At 36.7% G+C, this 15,400-nt stretch overlaps 2 protein-coding genes across 2 annotated transcripts in view; both read right to left on the bottom strand.

Moving 5' to 3' along the window:
• The window catches only part of LOC108976800 (bumetanide-sensitive sodium-(potassium)-chloride cotransporter), a gene marked incomplete in the record, with an annotated part of 32,130 nt that extends 31,357 nt beyond the window's left edge, over positions 1–773 (bottom strand). Inside the window, 1 exon segment of the mRNA XM_018946151.1 lies at positions 588–773.
• A 10,046-nt stretch (positions 774–10,819) lies between these two features.
• The window catches only part of LOC108976685 (RNA polymerase II-associated protein 1), a gene marked incomplete in the record, with an annotated part of 10,456 nt that continues 5,875 nt past the window's right edge, over positions 10,820–15,400 (bottom strand). Inside the window, 6 exon segments of the mRNA XM_018945932.1 lie at positions 10,820–11,245; positions 11,303–11,490; positions 14,031–14,261; positions 14,330–14,468; positions 14,530–15,082; positions 15,160–15,311. Coding sequence (XP_018801477.1) covers positions 11,081–11,245; positions 11,303–11,490; positions 14,031–14,261; positions 14,330–14,468; positions 14,530–15,082; positions 15,160–15,311 — 1,428 coding nt within the window.

Raw genomic sequence — 15,400 nt, 5'->3', positions numbered from 1 at the left:
ATTATTATTTTTATATTCATGTATAGATATATTTTTTAATATACATACATATTTTTTTTTCAATAATTCACATATGTATAATGTACAATTAAGGGATTGACCATTTCCCATAAGCACAAGCACTTTTTCACTTAAACGTCGCAGAAGGATAAGCAATCTTTTCCCGCAGAAATATCAAAACTTTCCACTGTAGTAAAGAGTGACATTTTAAACACACACACATAGGCACCAGCACGCACACATATCCGCAAAGTAACTCACGCACACGCCAGCAAAAGCGGATGCCAGCCAGGACATGCGCACACACAACACAAGCAAAACCACAACAACAACAAAAAACTTTTGCAAGCATTACGACAATAAAACGTGATATCAAGCCCATAAAACACTGTCGGATCGCGTGAATATTTGTTTATATTATTTAGTCCGCTTTCGCATTAGAAAAAAGCAAGAATAATATAATACATCTTGTGTAACTTTGGTTTGTAACTGAAGCTTGGCGAGAACACAGCTGCATAATCGTGCTTGTAAATATATATTTTTTACTATTTTGCATAACAATTATTTTTATATTTTCGAATATTTACTTTTTTTGGCGCTCGAAAATATTTTTTATTTATAAATTTTTTTTCTTTTAACTTTAATAGTTTGACTTCTTCATTTTCGTTTAATAAGTTTCCACAAATTTCTATGTTGTTTTTGTGTTTGTTTACTACGCTCAAAGTGTAACGTTTGAATTTTCGATTTTTTCCGCACCAGAAGACTACACTCATTAAGAGCCACTCGAAGACTGGAAAAGACAACGGCTCCGAGACTATAAAATACTGTAACTATTCGACGAGTTCCCGCCGCTCGTTTGCTAGAAGCAATTACTCGCTTCACACATATGTAGATACTTTTTAGGCAGGCACACGCACGTACACTCACTCATACATATGCACATACACACATACGCAGTAGCATATGGCATGCCGAGTTACCGCTTTATCGTAAAGAACATTGGCAGCGCTGAGACGCGCGATCAGTGCAACATGAAGTGCAAGCAGACTAGCTCATTGAGAATTTAAATGACAGCGACAAAGCTCGAAAGCTACGAAGCTACCTTTGCATGCTAAGCAGAACGTGTACTTGGGCAGCACATACAGACAGACACGCATAAATATATGCATAGCCACGGCTATTTACATACATACATATCTGTCTGTCGTATAGCTCAAAACAGCGGTGCATTTGAGCGCACTACTTWGGTAGCAGACATACATACATTCACTCATATACTCGCCGTAAGATCGTGTTCAGAGTGTGTCGCTGCACGTTTTCATGGGGTGGATACTACTACAACAACAACACACATCGTCACTATTCTTGCCGGCACTATTCTTGCATTTTTCACTCATACACTTGTAAAATGTTGCCAAGGCTGACTGGCCATCACTACCTGCATTAGGGTGGCACTTTATATGATATGTGAAGGGGAAAATATATGTATTTACACACCGATATTTATTTGTACACCCTATATTGCTATAAGTTAAGAAAAAACTTTAGCTTCGGCTGGAATTAATTTGGTCCGAAGCCTTCACAGCTGCGTTTCTTATAGCAACTACATATATGTATGTACAATATCTAAATCAGAAAACGTAAGCGGCCAAGTTTATCTTTATCTTGATTTCGATCAATCAGTTATATACTATAAAGGCCCGATTTGAACAATTTAGTCAGAGCTTGTAGCAAAACAATAGCGTCTTAAGGGGAATAGGCCGTAGCGAAATTTTAGAAGAGTTGAGAAATTCGTTCGTCTGTATAGCACGCTGATCATTTATATATAGGGTCCTTCACGTTAATTTCTGCGTGTTAAAAACATAATATACTATTATATCCTATTCAGGGTACAATTATATGTTTTCGATCATACACGAAGAACTAGTGATTTTTTTTACTCTTTCACTAGCCCTTAATCGATGGGCGTTGTCCGCATAGATTTTACATTTTAGTTGAGTGAATAGCCGTATTTTGTACGCTTTCCATTAATACATTAGTCAGAGTTGCTATGAAAGGCGGTTGAATCGACTCTCCACTGCCTGCGTGTACACTCTCAGCTACGGTTGCTTTATTTTCTTCACTGCGTGCGTACACTATGCCCAATTCGGTGGAATATTATCCAGTAATGAAGATCGGTGATGGTGCTTCGAGGTGTAAGTGTTTCCCTGATGAAATGTCAAACAGTACTGAACTGAAACATAGCATGACAACTTGACACGACTCATGCTTAATCTGTCAAAAAGAAGCCTATTGAAAAAAGTACTTCTACTTGGATCACCCGTTATATGGACTTTACAGACTATAATCGTACACACAGATGGGCGTTTCCACCGAAAACACCCTTAAGAAAACTTTCTATCTTTTTCGTTTTATTTATAAATTCCCGAAACTCTCTTGACTGGATACTTGTATACCCCTTTGCTACACAGTTTAGAAGAGTAGCTCCTCCTCATCTTTCAGCAAGTATTAATTTTTCGGTCACATAGGCATGTATACGTCTTACGGGTGTTATTTAAAGAAACTGAAAGCCTAGATCGGCTTCTGATTTGATCCCACAAGGGTCTTAATAGTAAATATTTGAAAATATTTATATCTTAAAGCAATACATCTGTAAGAACCACAAAGTTTCCCTGCAGTCACTGATGATAGCAGTTGTATTGAACGGCAATTACTGCTTTATTTTGAAAGAGATGATGGCAATGAAAATCATTTGAATACTAATTATAAGTACATATGTATGTACGTAAACATTTTTTATACTTGATGAACCCAAGTTCAATGCTTGAAATTTGAGATTTTTGAATCTGCAAACAATAATTATATCTTCAGTTAACAAATTGGTATCTTAAAGTGGGTACAAAAAGTAAAGTAGACTAAGTTTAATGAAACAAATCTCTTATATGAGAAATAGCCAAATATACATTAGTATATCAATACATATATATATATATATATATGTATAATTATCCACCAATAATTTCGTATGTAAACCTAAACTAAACTCAATTTCAAATACTCTGTTTTCTAAGCGCTTGCCGAATCTTTATTGCTTTAGCCATTACATATGACTGTATATCCGAAAACTTTTTGCTCAGAGTGTACTTATTGTGATCCATTCAAAATTGCGTGAAGAACATGCACTGGTTTGTGTCTGTGTATTGGTTTACTCGTCCACATATTTAAAAGTATTTGAAGTTGCTTTGAAAACAAAAGCCCAGCTTAATATGCAAAGGTGTATCTTCCAATTACTGCATTGTTTTACAGTTTAAGGTCAGTGACATGTCGCCGCATGAAGACTAGGAGGAAATGCAATCATCATTATGTATGCTCCATATTCCGAACAGATATTTAGGTTGAAGTTGTTTTTTTATTTAATATTTTTTAGCTGCTCGTGAATGACTTCTTAACATAATTGATTAAATCTGCTCCGCAATTTTGTATATCATTCTTTATTATTTGAATTTCGAAAACTTGGAACTTAGAACTGCTTCATTGCATGGGCATTTTGATCGAAAAACACATTGCGACTTATATATATGAAATAGTTAAGTTTTTGAAATTTGTTGAAAGGAAAATTAATGAAAATTTAGCCAAAAAGGAGAGTATACGATTTACCACGAAATTTCACTGAAATCTCAGGACATCTTTAAAGATTTAACCAAAGAAATATATTTGCTGTACGTTGAGATACAATTTGAATAATAAAAATTGTTTCCTATTAATAATTGAACAACAAAAAATCGAGGGTTTGAGATAAACATATTCATCTTCCGAAATGAAATATACGAGACCAAAATAACAAGTATGTGACGTCTAGTTTCGAAATATTTCTGAACCTTGTTAATCATCAGCTTTACTTTTTATTTAACATATTAATGAAAAAGAATAAAATATTCAGCTGATAAATTCAATTGAATAGATCGAGCTGAATACAAAGTATCTACCAAAATATATCAAACATAATGTATGCACATATATCATCTGAGCAATATTGGCACGGGCTAACAATAAAAAAAAAGTCAAGTATTATAATAAAAATTCTTATTATCGTCTTTGAAATTGGCGCTGAGCTAATACAAACATGCTTTAACTAATTTTCAAGTACTTGCTGTATGCGTCGCCTAGGGTGGCCGTCAGTGCCTTCGATGATTTTTCTTTTGGTACAAGTTTACCATTGACACACTTCATATTCACAGAATTTCATAAAAGTTCGTTGTTCAATTTTTTTCCATGGTAAAAATCGCCAGATAACCCTTTCGAGTCGTAAACAAATACCTGTTAAACACACACTAAATGAAATATGAAGGTCAAATATCACACGAACATAAAAAACATAAAACAAGGTTCTATCAATCGAGCAAAGAAAGCTCTTTATCGATTCAGTTTGCGAGCGCAGTTGAGCGAACCAGTCCGAGTCAATTTTGATCAGATGATATGTGCCTTACATAGTATAATAGTATAAAGTAATTATACGTTGCTCGATTTTCTGCTTGATCTGATGTAGTGAATCAAATCAAGTTCCTCGAAATTGAATATATTATTGAAATTTTCTGAAGAGCCCTTTAGTATACAATTATTTGTCAATTAAGATGACTTGGAAAAATGTTGTTGGCATAATAGGACGAGATCACTCATATTCCAGTTTTCTATATGATTTTTCATACTATAGAGCTCAATTTCTGATGAATAAACTAATAAAACTGGTGGCTAAAAAATTTTGTGACAGAAAGGCACCCCGAAACTGCTATTTATTCCCGAGTAAATGATATTTCAAAAATTTTGCCAAGTTACTAAGCCAAATATGAGCGCGATCTGTCAACCAGTTAATTTCAATTTGTTGCTTAAGTCGGTACCCCTCAGTAGTGCGTTGCGATTTTTACAAAGGATACAAATATCGAACAAAGAATTTGTCTCAATTTTTGTATTTCTAACCAAATTTCGATTGTGGAATCGTTGCGAATGTATGTAGAAAAGGCTTACGGTGATTCAGTTTTATCAGCAACACAAGTCTACGAGTGGTACACAGGCGGTCGACAGAGACCCTTGAAGACATGCCTTGTTCTGGGCGACCTTTGACTCCTTCAACTAATGAATAATTAAAAAAAGGTGAAGAATATGGTGCTTGATTGTCAGGAAAGTGTTAGGGAGATGACAGCAGCGCTCGACATTTCTCGCGAGTCCGTTCGGATGATTTTAGTGGATATTTTGGGTATGAAAAGCGTTCTTGCTCGACTCGTTCCGATAAAGCTGATTTTTTTTTCAAAAAAAAAAATGTATGATTGTAACCGAATTTAAAGCCAACAACGCAATGAAAACCATCGATCAAACATCATATTCACCGACATTCGCTGAAGGCCATTCCAAAAAGTGCTCATGAAAAGTGTTTTGAGGACTGGAAAGATCGTTGGCTTAAGTGTATTACATCGGACAGGGATTACATTGAAGGCGACGAAATAAATATTTTGCGTTTCATTTAAAATTTCTCGGTACTTTTTTGTCACATTGTATGTATAGCACGAAATATTTTCATTACTTACTTCAAATTCTAAAGGTATTATGATTCCAGCGCTAAAAATAGTATGGCTTTTTGTCTGTTGATAAAATAACATACGTATGGTATAAATCTATGTATACTTTATAAAAAGGTAACTAAGTGCATATCATCTTCAATTCACCGAAACGCACACAAAGAGTGTATTAGATTTACATTTGCATTTGAAAAGGCCGGAAAAGTGAAGTTGGTTTTTTAGGTGTTAAGTCATTAAATGATAGTGAACCAAACAAGCTTGGAATTTGTAATGAATGTGAATCACACAAAAGTATTAATTGTGGAAATAGATATAGTAAATAACTATATGTACATATGTATGTATTTAAGACATATTTACATTACATAGTAACACTTAACGTTTCAATGGTAATCGTTTATTTGGCTTACTTTGCTACTGTGAGTATTGTTAACTTACAATTATTTTCTAGATTTGCTGGAAGTGCAAGAACTAGTTGTCTTTCTTTGGATAAGCTTTATAAGGTCAATGCGAGCTTACAACGCTTTGGTGTACCTATACAAATACCTGTGCATATTGTATACGTATTATACATATATCTATGCATACACAGTGTGTGAAAATATCATTGAGTGGATTGTGGGCTAAAACATCTGCAGAGTTTAATTTCCGTAGTTATAAAGAATAAAATATTAAAAAAAATTAATTTATTATTACAATGAAAGAGATTCCTAACAGGTACTTAACGCACGTGTATTCACCAAAATAGAGAATAACACACGAAGCTTTGTAATTTGAGTAACATGCATTTGTTTTCTCCTACGATCAAAAATTTTTTTGTGTGAGCGAATATGTGCGTTGACTCATTTCTGCTCAGTTCTGTATATTAGCATACATGTGTAATATTTTTATAAACCCTGTGGTTGCTTGTACTAAACAAAAGCAGTATAACTAGTTTCATTAGGAACAATAGTACAGTAACAGATAGATACCGAGAGTTGACGAGGGAAGCGAGACGCACTTGCAGACAAAAAAAGAGAGGCTGAAATGAGTGGGTACGAAGAGCTTGATAAGCTGGCCGAYAGGGGTAATGCTCGAAAATTCTACGAAGAGATGCGGCGACTAACAGAAGGTTTGAAGACCGGAGCATACTCTTGTAGAAACCCCAGATATGGGGGAACACTTCTCTAGCCTGCTGAATGGTAGTGAAAGAAAACACCAAGAGTTAGTTCCCCAATCTATGGCGATAGACTGGACGTTCTATTGCCTGACTATGAAGAAGTTCGAATAGCAATTACCCGCCTGCAGAACAACAAAGCGGCGTGGGCCGATGGAGTGTGGCTTTAGACCTGGAAAATCAATAACTAACCAGATATTCATCATGCGTTAAGTCTTGGAAAAGACCCGTGAAAAGGGGATCGACATACACCACCTCTTCGTCGATTTCAGCACGAAAAAAAGTTGCCTTTATGCCGTGAAGTTAAAATTTGATTCCATCATAATTGGAAACGACCTCTCAGACAAGGTATAAAAAAGGGAAAAATGCCACGCAAGCCACCAATGAAATTTTTGATGTTTACGGAGACGATGTTCGTGAAGCACAATAATGATTTGCTCGTTTCCGTTCTAGATTTCGAAATTTCGTGTTCGACCAAAAGGGTACATATTTGTTTATTTATTTATTATTATCAATACAATATAAAAAATAGGTATATTTGGTTTGAAATACGAAAAGACTTTTTCGACAACTCAATATTACGCAATCGCTATATAATCACAAGAACCTCGGTAACGTCGTTGTCAACATAATTCATATTTAAGTGATAGATAACGGATCTGCATCAAATTTACTTAATTAATAGTATGTTGGATTGGATCAGCAACTTCTATCCCCTACGACTTCAGCAACATTAGTTTCATTATTGTAAGATAACAAGAGCCTGAAGACGGAAACATGAGAATTTGTCGGCTAGACTAAAACTAAGTTACCTTCTTGAACTCTTGAAAATTTAATTTAATTCGGTGAAAAGAGAAATATTATTCTTTATCTATTTGATATATGTATGTATATTAAACCCTCATGGGAAAAAAATTAAAAATAAGATTTAATCAAACTTCGGTTACAAAACAAAATGCCAAAAATATTGATCGTTAGAAGCTAAATGAGGAGGTAAACATATGCGGTCATACGATTAATTTGGGCAAGCGTGAATTATTTGGAGCATATCACGCTTCTATTAGCGAATACTTAATTATGTTATTGTGCGCAAAGGAGCACTGCTAAAGTGTGAGAGAGAGGGAGAGTTGGTTGTGTCAAAAGGTGAGATAAAAAAGATGAAACGATAATGCCTTTTTTCTTATGAAAATAAAAAATTTTAAATTGATAGAAAACATTTGTAGGAGTTATATTATATGCATAATACAAGATTGCCGAAAGCTTGAAAATATGAAAAAAAATTAATGGCTAAAAAAAAACTTTTTGTAGTCTAACAGTCATTGAGGCACTATTTTTGGGAGCTGATATTTTTGAGTGCTTGATTTACACTCAGTTTGGTTTGCCATTTGATAATGAACAAACTTACTCCGGTACAAGGTTTGAAAATTGCGCAAATTTGTTACCAAAATAATAGTTCGCGCGACGCATCGCACGCCGCCTCCAATATTCGATAATTGGAGTAACTATAGCTCAGTTTCGTACCATGCTTACTCTAGTGAATAAGACGCATCCTCTGAGTCGATGTACAGTGCGCACTGAAGGCGTTATTGCTGCTGTGCAGTAGAGTATCGCAGAATACACAAATGAGTCCATCCGACATCGTGCGTAGCAATCGCAGCTAGATCCATTGACTTTATGGAACATTTCGGCGAAGGAATTTGGTTTGAGGGCTTGCAAAATCCAAATCGTGAAGGAATTGAAGCCGAACGACCAACAAGCGTATCGCATATTCGATGAATAAGTCCAAAACGAAATGGTCACCGACCCCGTTAATAAACGAAATTTTCGCATTTGGGATGATGATAATCCACAAGACATTGTTCAGAAGGCGTTATATCCTCAAAAAGTCAATGCCGGCGATAATGACTTTTTCGTGCCTAAAGTTAAATGTTAATTGGGGTGACCTACAACCGTTAAAACCATGGTGGGCCTCAGAGCACATTATTTTCAAGTGATCATTAAGTTGATGTGGTAGGTGTAGGTCGAGAGGACTCCCTCTTTGCGCTGTGGACATGGTCAAGTACTTGGGGTTGATCCTGGATAGGAAGTGTCAATGGGAGCCAAAAATTGGGGATGGAATGGGGTGGCATCGGCAGTCTTGTACCGCTGTAGAGAAGCAGAATTGGCAAGATGTGCAGCCTCTCAATAAAAGTGGTGTTATGGCTCTACTAAACAGAGATTGAGTCAATGTTTAATAGCACACCCATTATCTGGTAGAGTGGGCCAGCTAAGCTTTATATGAGGCGTCCCAAGTAGAGAAATACTAAAATTGTATGCTACTTTGATTACGTTCCTGACACTCCGGACCTGTGTATCTTGAAATCTTCTCTTGTCGGTTCCTTCTCTGCTCCCACACCTGTGAGGAATTTATGGTCGTAGCGTGTGGTTGGAAAAGAAGTACAGAGGCTGCTACTGTCTGTAGCGTTAGCCAAGCGGAGGCGGCTGTTAGTAAGGTATTACTTTTGCGAGGTGCGGCTTCTTTTACGGAGATACGCATCCACTACGATAGCAGAGTTGCTATATAGGCCTTGTAATTATAGGTGTTTTGGCTTGACACTTTCCAATAGATTCACAAGGTTATGGCTAAACATGGTATATTGTCGAACGCTTTTTGGAAAAACTGCATGAATGAAGGCGCTTTGGAATCACAACAGTAATCGGAGCGGACCCAGATTTTTATGCGATCAAGGACTATCAATTCGGCACCATTCCTCGAAATTACTTCAGGAATGTTTTCTGTCGCTACAACAACAACAATGATATTGTTACATTTTTTTCTGGACTGCCCGGCTTTTGTCAGACTGTGATTAAATTCAAAATATTCAAAGAATACAGTTAGATTTAATTTTCTAAGAATAAATTAGGCAATTACGTCAAACAGCTTATTGAAATAAGCTCTACTAAGCTTATCGAGTTTTAGTTTTTTTTCGCACGGTAGACAATTTGTCACATAAAAACGGTTATATGTATATATCGACATGTACGCACACACTGATCTCAAATCAACTGTATTTTTAGCTAAAACTATAATTTTTGGGTTAATTAATGTCAATTGCAATGCAACGATATGTCAAATAGCCAAAACAAAAAAAAAAAAACAAAAAAAACAAAAACAAGAAATAAAACAAAAAAACGTTACGGCGTTAGTTTTACGGGCTCGCCTGTCCCACGCCAACGATATAATTAAATTTTCTGACATATTCCAACAATCAGCGGGTGCATTTAAAAATTACACATGTGAACTCAATTGTAATTATAAAATATTTGTTAGACATGTATGAGCACGTGCAAATGTGTATGTGTGTGTGTATGTAAGTGTCAAGCTTCAATTGAATTAAGTGTAATAAAGAAAAGCTTTCATTGACATTCTATAAGTGCCAAGATCAAACTAAATACTGCGCTATAGAACTCAATAATTTATTACATACCTTATTTAAGGAATTCCGAAACCGAATTCGAAATTACGAAACTTTGATTGTTGTAATGCTAAATGGATCCTGCGCGGAATTGAAGCAGATGAAATGGATATTGTTTGTAGTAAATTTTATGAATGAAAGAGGCGAGGTATAAGATGCATGCGTTACCAGGTATAAGAAAACACTTGAAAGTATATAGCGTCGAAAAATTTGCAAGTTTTCCAAAAAAATTGAAAGTTATCCAAAAAATTTGAAAAATATCCGAAGAATTTGCAGTGATTATTTGTTCAGCTAACATTACATCTCATAAATAATTTTTTTTGCTTTCCATATTTATTTTTTTGTTCCATTTCCTTAACTTCGTTGTTTTGAAAACTGAAAAATTTTTGGTTTTTAAAGAAATTTTATAAATATCTTCAATTCAGAAACTTTTATTTTTGCCGATATGCTGGATTTTCTTGTCTTTCGAAATTTCGAAAATTTGCATTTTCAAAAAAATCAGAAACTTTTCTTTTTGTCGATTTGCTGGATCTTCTTGTCTTTCGAAATCTCGAAAATTTGCATTTTCAAAAAAATCAGAAACCTTTTTTTTTGTCGATTTGCTGGATTTTCCTATAATTCGAAATTTCGAAAATTAGTAATTTCGAAAACTCAGAAACATTTGTTTTTGACGGAAATTTCTGATTTGCTGGATTTCTTGTATTTCGAAATTTCGAAAATTCGTATTTTCGAAAACTCAAAAACTTTATTTTTTGCTCATTTGTTGGATTCCATTGCCAATGATAATTATTAATGAGGTTTTGTAGCAAATTTTCACATTGTTAAATGTAGTATTATAAATATTATGAATAGAAAGTTTTTTATTATCACTTTATAATATATTTTTTATTAAATTATTTTTAGTTTTTCGATGTCTTTTTAAAATGTTCCAAGTGATATTTTGCAATCTTATAGGGTATAGTGCCAACACGCACTTCGTTCGTATTCAGAATGAGCGCGTAGGCTTTAATTAAAGACTCATCCTGTTCGGCGGGCTCAAAATACGCGCCCAAGCCATTTATGAGCTGCAAGTAAATATTAGTTGGGAACATTTTAGAGTCTATTAAGAGACAAGCACTTACCAGCGATTCATCACAATTCAGATAACACAGCGCAGGCGCATAATCCGACCACATACGACGACGCCACTTACTGTCGTATTTCTGCGCCATTGGCACCAGTATTAAGGAGCCGAATAATTCATCGCCGTAGCTGGTGGCTTGAAAGTGATCGACGAATAAGGAGTATAAACTCTCGAACTTGCACTTGCCTGCAAGAAATGCAATTAAAATGTTGTAAACTAATAGCAGAGTTGTATTTTTATTTCTAAGGCTATGTATATATTAATACTAGAAGCCTATCAATGTCCTCAGAGTCAAATAATTTCCTGTGGTGGACGAGGAGCTCGTGTTAGCTCGTGAAACCAGAAAAAGTTTCCCTATATACGGTTAACATATGTTATCAGATTGAATTCCGACCTATAGAGGTTTGATAGATAAGCTGTCATCGCGGTCATCCTACGGTAGGTCCAAGAAGCATTCTGCTTAGATGTGTCGTACCATAGGGGGTGTGGTGTCAGATGTGTACGGTTAGCTGGGTATGCAAAGAGGTCGTTAGAGTCATGCGTCCGAAGTCTGTCTTATGTTGTCGACATGTTTGAGGAAGGACCCCTTGAAGCTCCTTGGCGGCAGTCCCGCTTCAAGCTGATTGCAGCGATGATTTCTACGAAAACTCCCCAAACTGCTTGGAGAGGAGTTCATTAAGCTCCTTAGCGACCATATTGGTGCGGCGTTGTTAAGGACTGACCAACCAGTCTTCTGCAGCCCTCTAACCTATCCATGGTATTGTTGTTGTAGCGGTAGAAATCAGAAAAATGAAGTGGAATACTGCCAAATTGACAGTCCTTTGACTGCAGTAGGAGCAAACTAACTTATACATTTAATTCTACCATGTCGAAACAGGGGCGCTGTCCTGGGCCTCCGTAACGTCGCAGGCTTCGGTGGTAACCCAACTATCGAAGCTTCAGCGGCTAGCATGTGTTTGCATGACGGGCGCTATGCGGACCTGTCCGACGGCAGCTCTGGAGATCGTGTTGCAACTCACACCGCTCCATATAATGATAGGTCAAGTAGCCATGCACTCACTTCTGCAGATAACAGTAGAGGGATGCGGCAAAGGCAAGATAATCTCGTCACAGAGGATGGAGAGGATAAGTGGCGACATTCCTATTGCCCTCCTCCCAAAGGACGGCATTACCAAAACAACTCACTTCACGAAAAGGTTTAAGGTTACCCTCGGTAGCMAGAGTGAGTGGAACGACCCCACTCTTGAGCAAATGCTAAGGGATAGAACATTGAGGTGGTACACTGACGACTCGAAAACGTCGGAAGGAATAGGTGCGGGTATTGCAGGTGCGCGTACCAAGCTCTCCATTCCGATGGGAAGTTTTCCGAGTATTTTTCAGGCTGAAGTCTTGGCTATAAGTCGGTGTATAGAGATAAACCTCCACCTCAACTATCGCAACGAGCGAATAGCTATACTTAGCGATAGTCGAGCGGCACTAAAAGCGATCTCCTCCTACGAGATCAAATCGCTATTGGTGCAGGAGTGCAGAGAACGGCTGAACAACCAACCTAGCTGGAAAGAACCAGGTGCACCTAATCTGGGTGCCCGGTCACAGGGGTATAGCCGACAACGAACTGGCCCGCTCCGCAGCCTCCACCAATATGGTTGGGCCCGAACCGTTCACTGGGGTGGGTCCCCATACTGTGAAGGAGCTGCTCTGCATGGAAGAAAGAGTGTGCAGGGAAAGGTATTGGCAGCGAGCGCACGGTATGCATCATGCCAAGCTGCAAAGGCCTTCTAAGCTGAAAAGGCATTTAGCTAACATGGGCCTATCATCTTGCGCCAACTGTCGGTTTTGCGACAGGGACCCTGAAACCCCGGAGCACCTGTTAATCGACTGCATTGCAGTCTCGAAGGCCCTAGGAGCCATGTTTCCGGATAGGGATCGCCTCGCTAGCACCCAGCAGAATACTGAATCATCAATATTGCTTATTATTGTACTTCATCAATATGCTGGGGCTAAGCGAGTCCCGGTGAGTTGCACAATAGACCTAAGGTCGCAGTGCATTTCTCAATTATTTATCTATCTATCTATGTCGAACAAGGCACTTTAACTGATGTACCGTTGGATAAAAAACTAAAAAAAGATAAGCAATAATAACGTATATACGAACGAATGCCGGCAACGAAAGAGGGACAACAATTCTTAGATATAAAAAAAAAAGATATACAAAACAAAAATAAATAAATAAATAAAAATAACAGCAATCATACAACAACAATAATAAAAATGAGAAATGGAAAATCGGGCAATGTAAGCAAAAACAAGCTGGGTGATTGTGAAAACAAAAGCATTAGTCGGTTTTACTCTTTCAGACCACAAAAATAAACAAAAAATTAAAAAATNAAAAAATTAAAAAATTAATTCAGAAAATAAATTAAAAACTACTTTTTGAGGTCATTTGGACTGATTATTAGAATCCGATCCGACTGTGTGATAAGATGCACCGTTAACCTGTACACCAAAACGGTTGCAACCGAAGCAGAAGATTAGCAAAAGATTAAACGAAGAGATGGTCGCGATGAGCCGATGCCGATTTCGCCGTTACATTGGGCGTTAAGTTCTAATCAGCGGTTGATCCATGCAATACTGGTGCATAAATGATGTTAATGCATTACTTTTTGCAAAATTGCTTAAATTGCACATAGCTTTAGTCCACAAAATTTGCCACATCAAATGCTTACCTATGACCGCCTTATCCAAATCGAATGTATAATTCTGATATTTGTCATAAAAACGCAGCAAATGTTTCCGCAGCAACGGACGTATTTCCTCATTCAGAAATTCACTTTCGGGGCCCATAAACGCAGTCATAGCGTACATAAGTTCTTCGGTAGGCGTTACAATTTTCAAATTCGAACTCGAATCCTCCAACTCGGTGACGAGTGTGAGAGTCATTTCCAAAATATCACGTTCTAAATGTATAAGGATATCATTTATAAAAACTCCAATGTGAAATAAATAAATAATTGCAATAATATACCAGAGAAATCGACCGTTATCTTTTGTGGCGCATTATCAAGGAAGTTTTGTAAGATGATTTTGAAGAAAAAGTAAGGCCAATCACGCGTTAAAATAGCGCTGGTGTGTGATGACTTGGTCAAGCTCAAATTCGAAGGTTCCTGAGAGAGTAGGGAAATTATTTTATTTCTTAATTAAATGTGAAGCGTAAAAAAAACTCACCACAACAATGTAGTGCGACTGCGCCAAGCTGATAAAAACCTCCTTCCATTTGCTTAACGCCGACTCAGACACATTTAAATACTGCGTATTGAATATTATACGCTCGAAAAGTTGCTCTATCTCCAGTATATGCTCGGCGCCGAGACAACACAAATAATTATAGACGAGTTGTAGTATTTGCGAGGAGTTGAAGTGCTGCAGCAATTCACTGCAGCCCAGCAACTTATAAACGAACTGCACTTCGATTTTCGTGTAAAAGTTACTGCATAAAAAATGATTCAAATTGTTGGAGAGCAAGGTGAGATATTGTACAAAAGTCTCCGCTATTGGTGGCGTCATCAAAGCATATAATAGTGGCTTATGGGCTTCATCGTGACTTCGAGATATTTGTAATTCGATGTGAGACCACAGGGTGTTTAGTAGAAAAAGGCTATATGCTTGCGGTATAATCAACTGGGGACCGTCCTCATGCAATAGCACAGCGCCTACATTAGGTAGCGGTGTATGCACATAACGGCGATCGCCTGACTTGCGTAGAATTACAGAGGAGGTACTATTTGAATGGAATAATGTGTATTTAAGATATTGGAGCTATGAAATAAATGAAAATATATAATTTATTGTACTTACATTAGTTGGTTGACACATTTCCTAAACGATGCGGAAAGTAAAAAATCACGCAAATATTTCGTAATAAATTCGTTAAAATATCTATGTTCATCGCGTTGTATGTGCCAATTTACGACATGTAGACAGACGCTGAGAAGAGTCGTTTGGGAGAACTGGAAAAAATTATTAACTGAATAATTAAAAAAGTTAAATTAAATTTTAATTAAAAAGCTTAATAATAAAAAAAAATTAGAAAAAATAA

The sequence above is a fragment of the Bactrocera latifrons genome, unplaced genomic scaffold, assembly GCF_001853355.1.
Source record: "Bactrocera latifrons isolate USDA-ARS-PBARC rearing strain unplaced genomic scaffold, ASM185335v1 scaffold_8, whole genome shotgun sequence".
In the NCBI taxonomy this organism is placed as follows: Eukaryota; Metazoa; Arthropoda; class Insecta; order Diptera; family Tephritidae; genus Bactrocera; species Bactrocera latifrons.
Note: the sequence above shows the minus strand (reverse complement) of the source record. Positions and strands in the feature narration are given on the sequence as shown.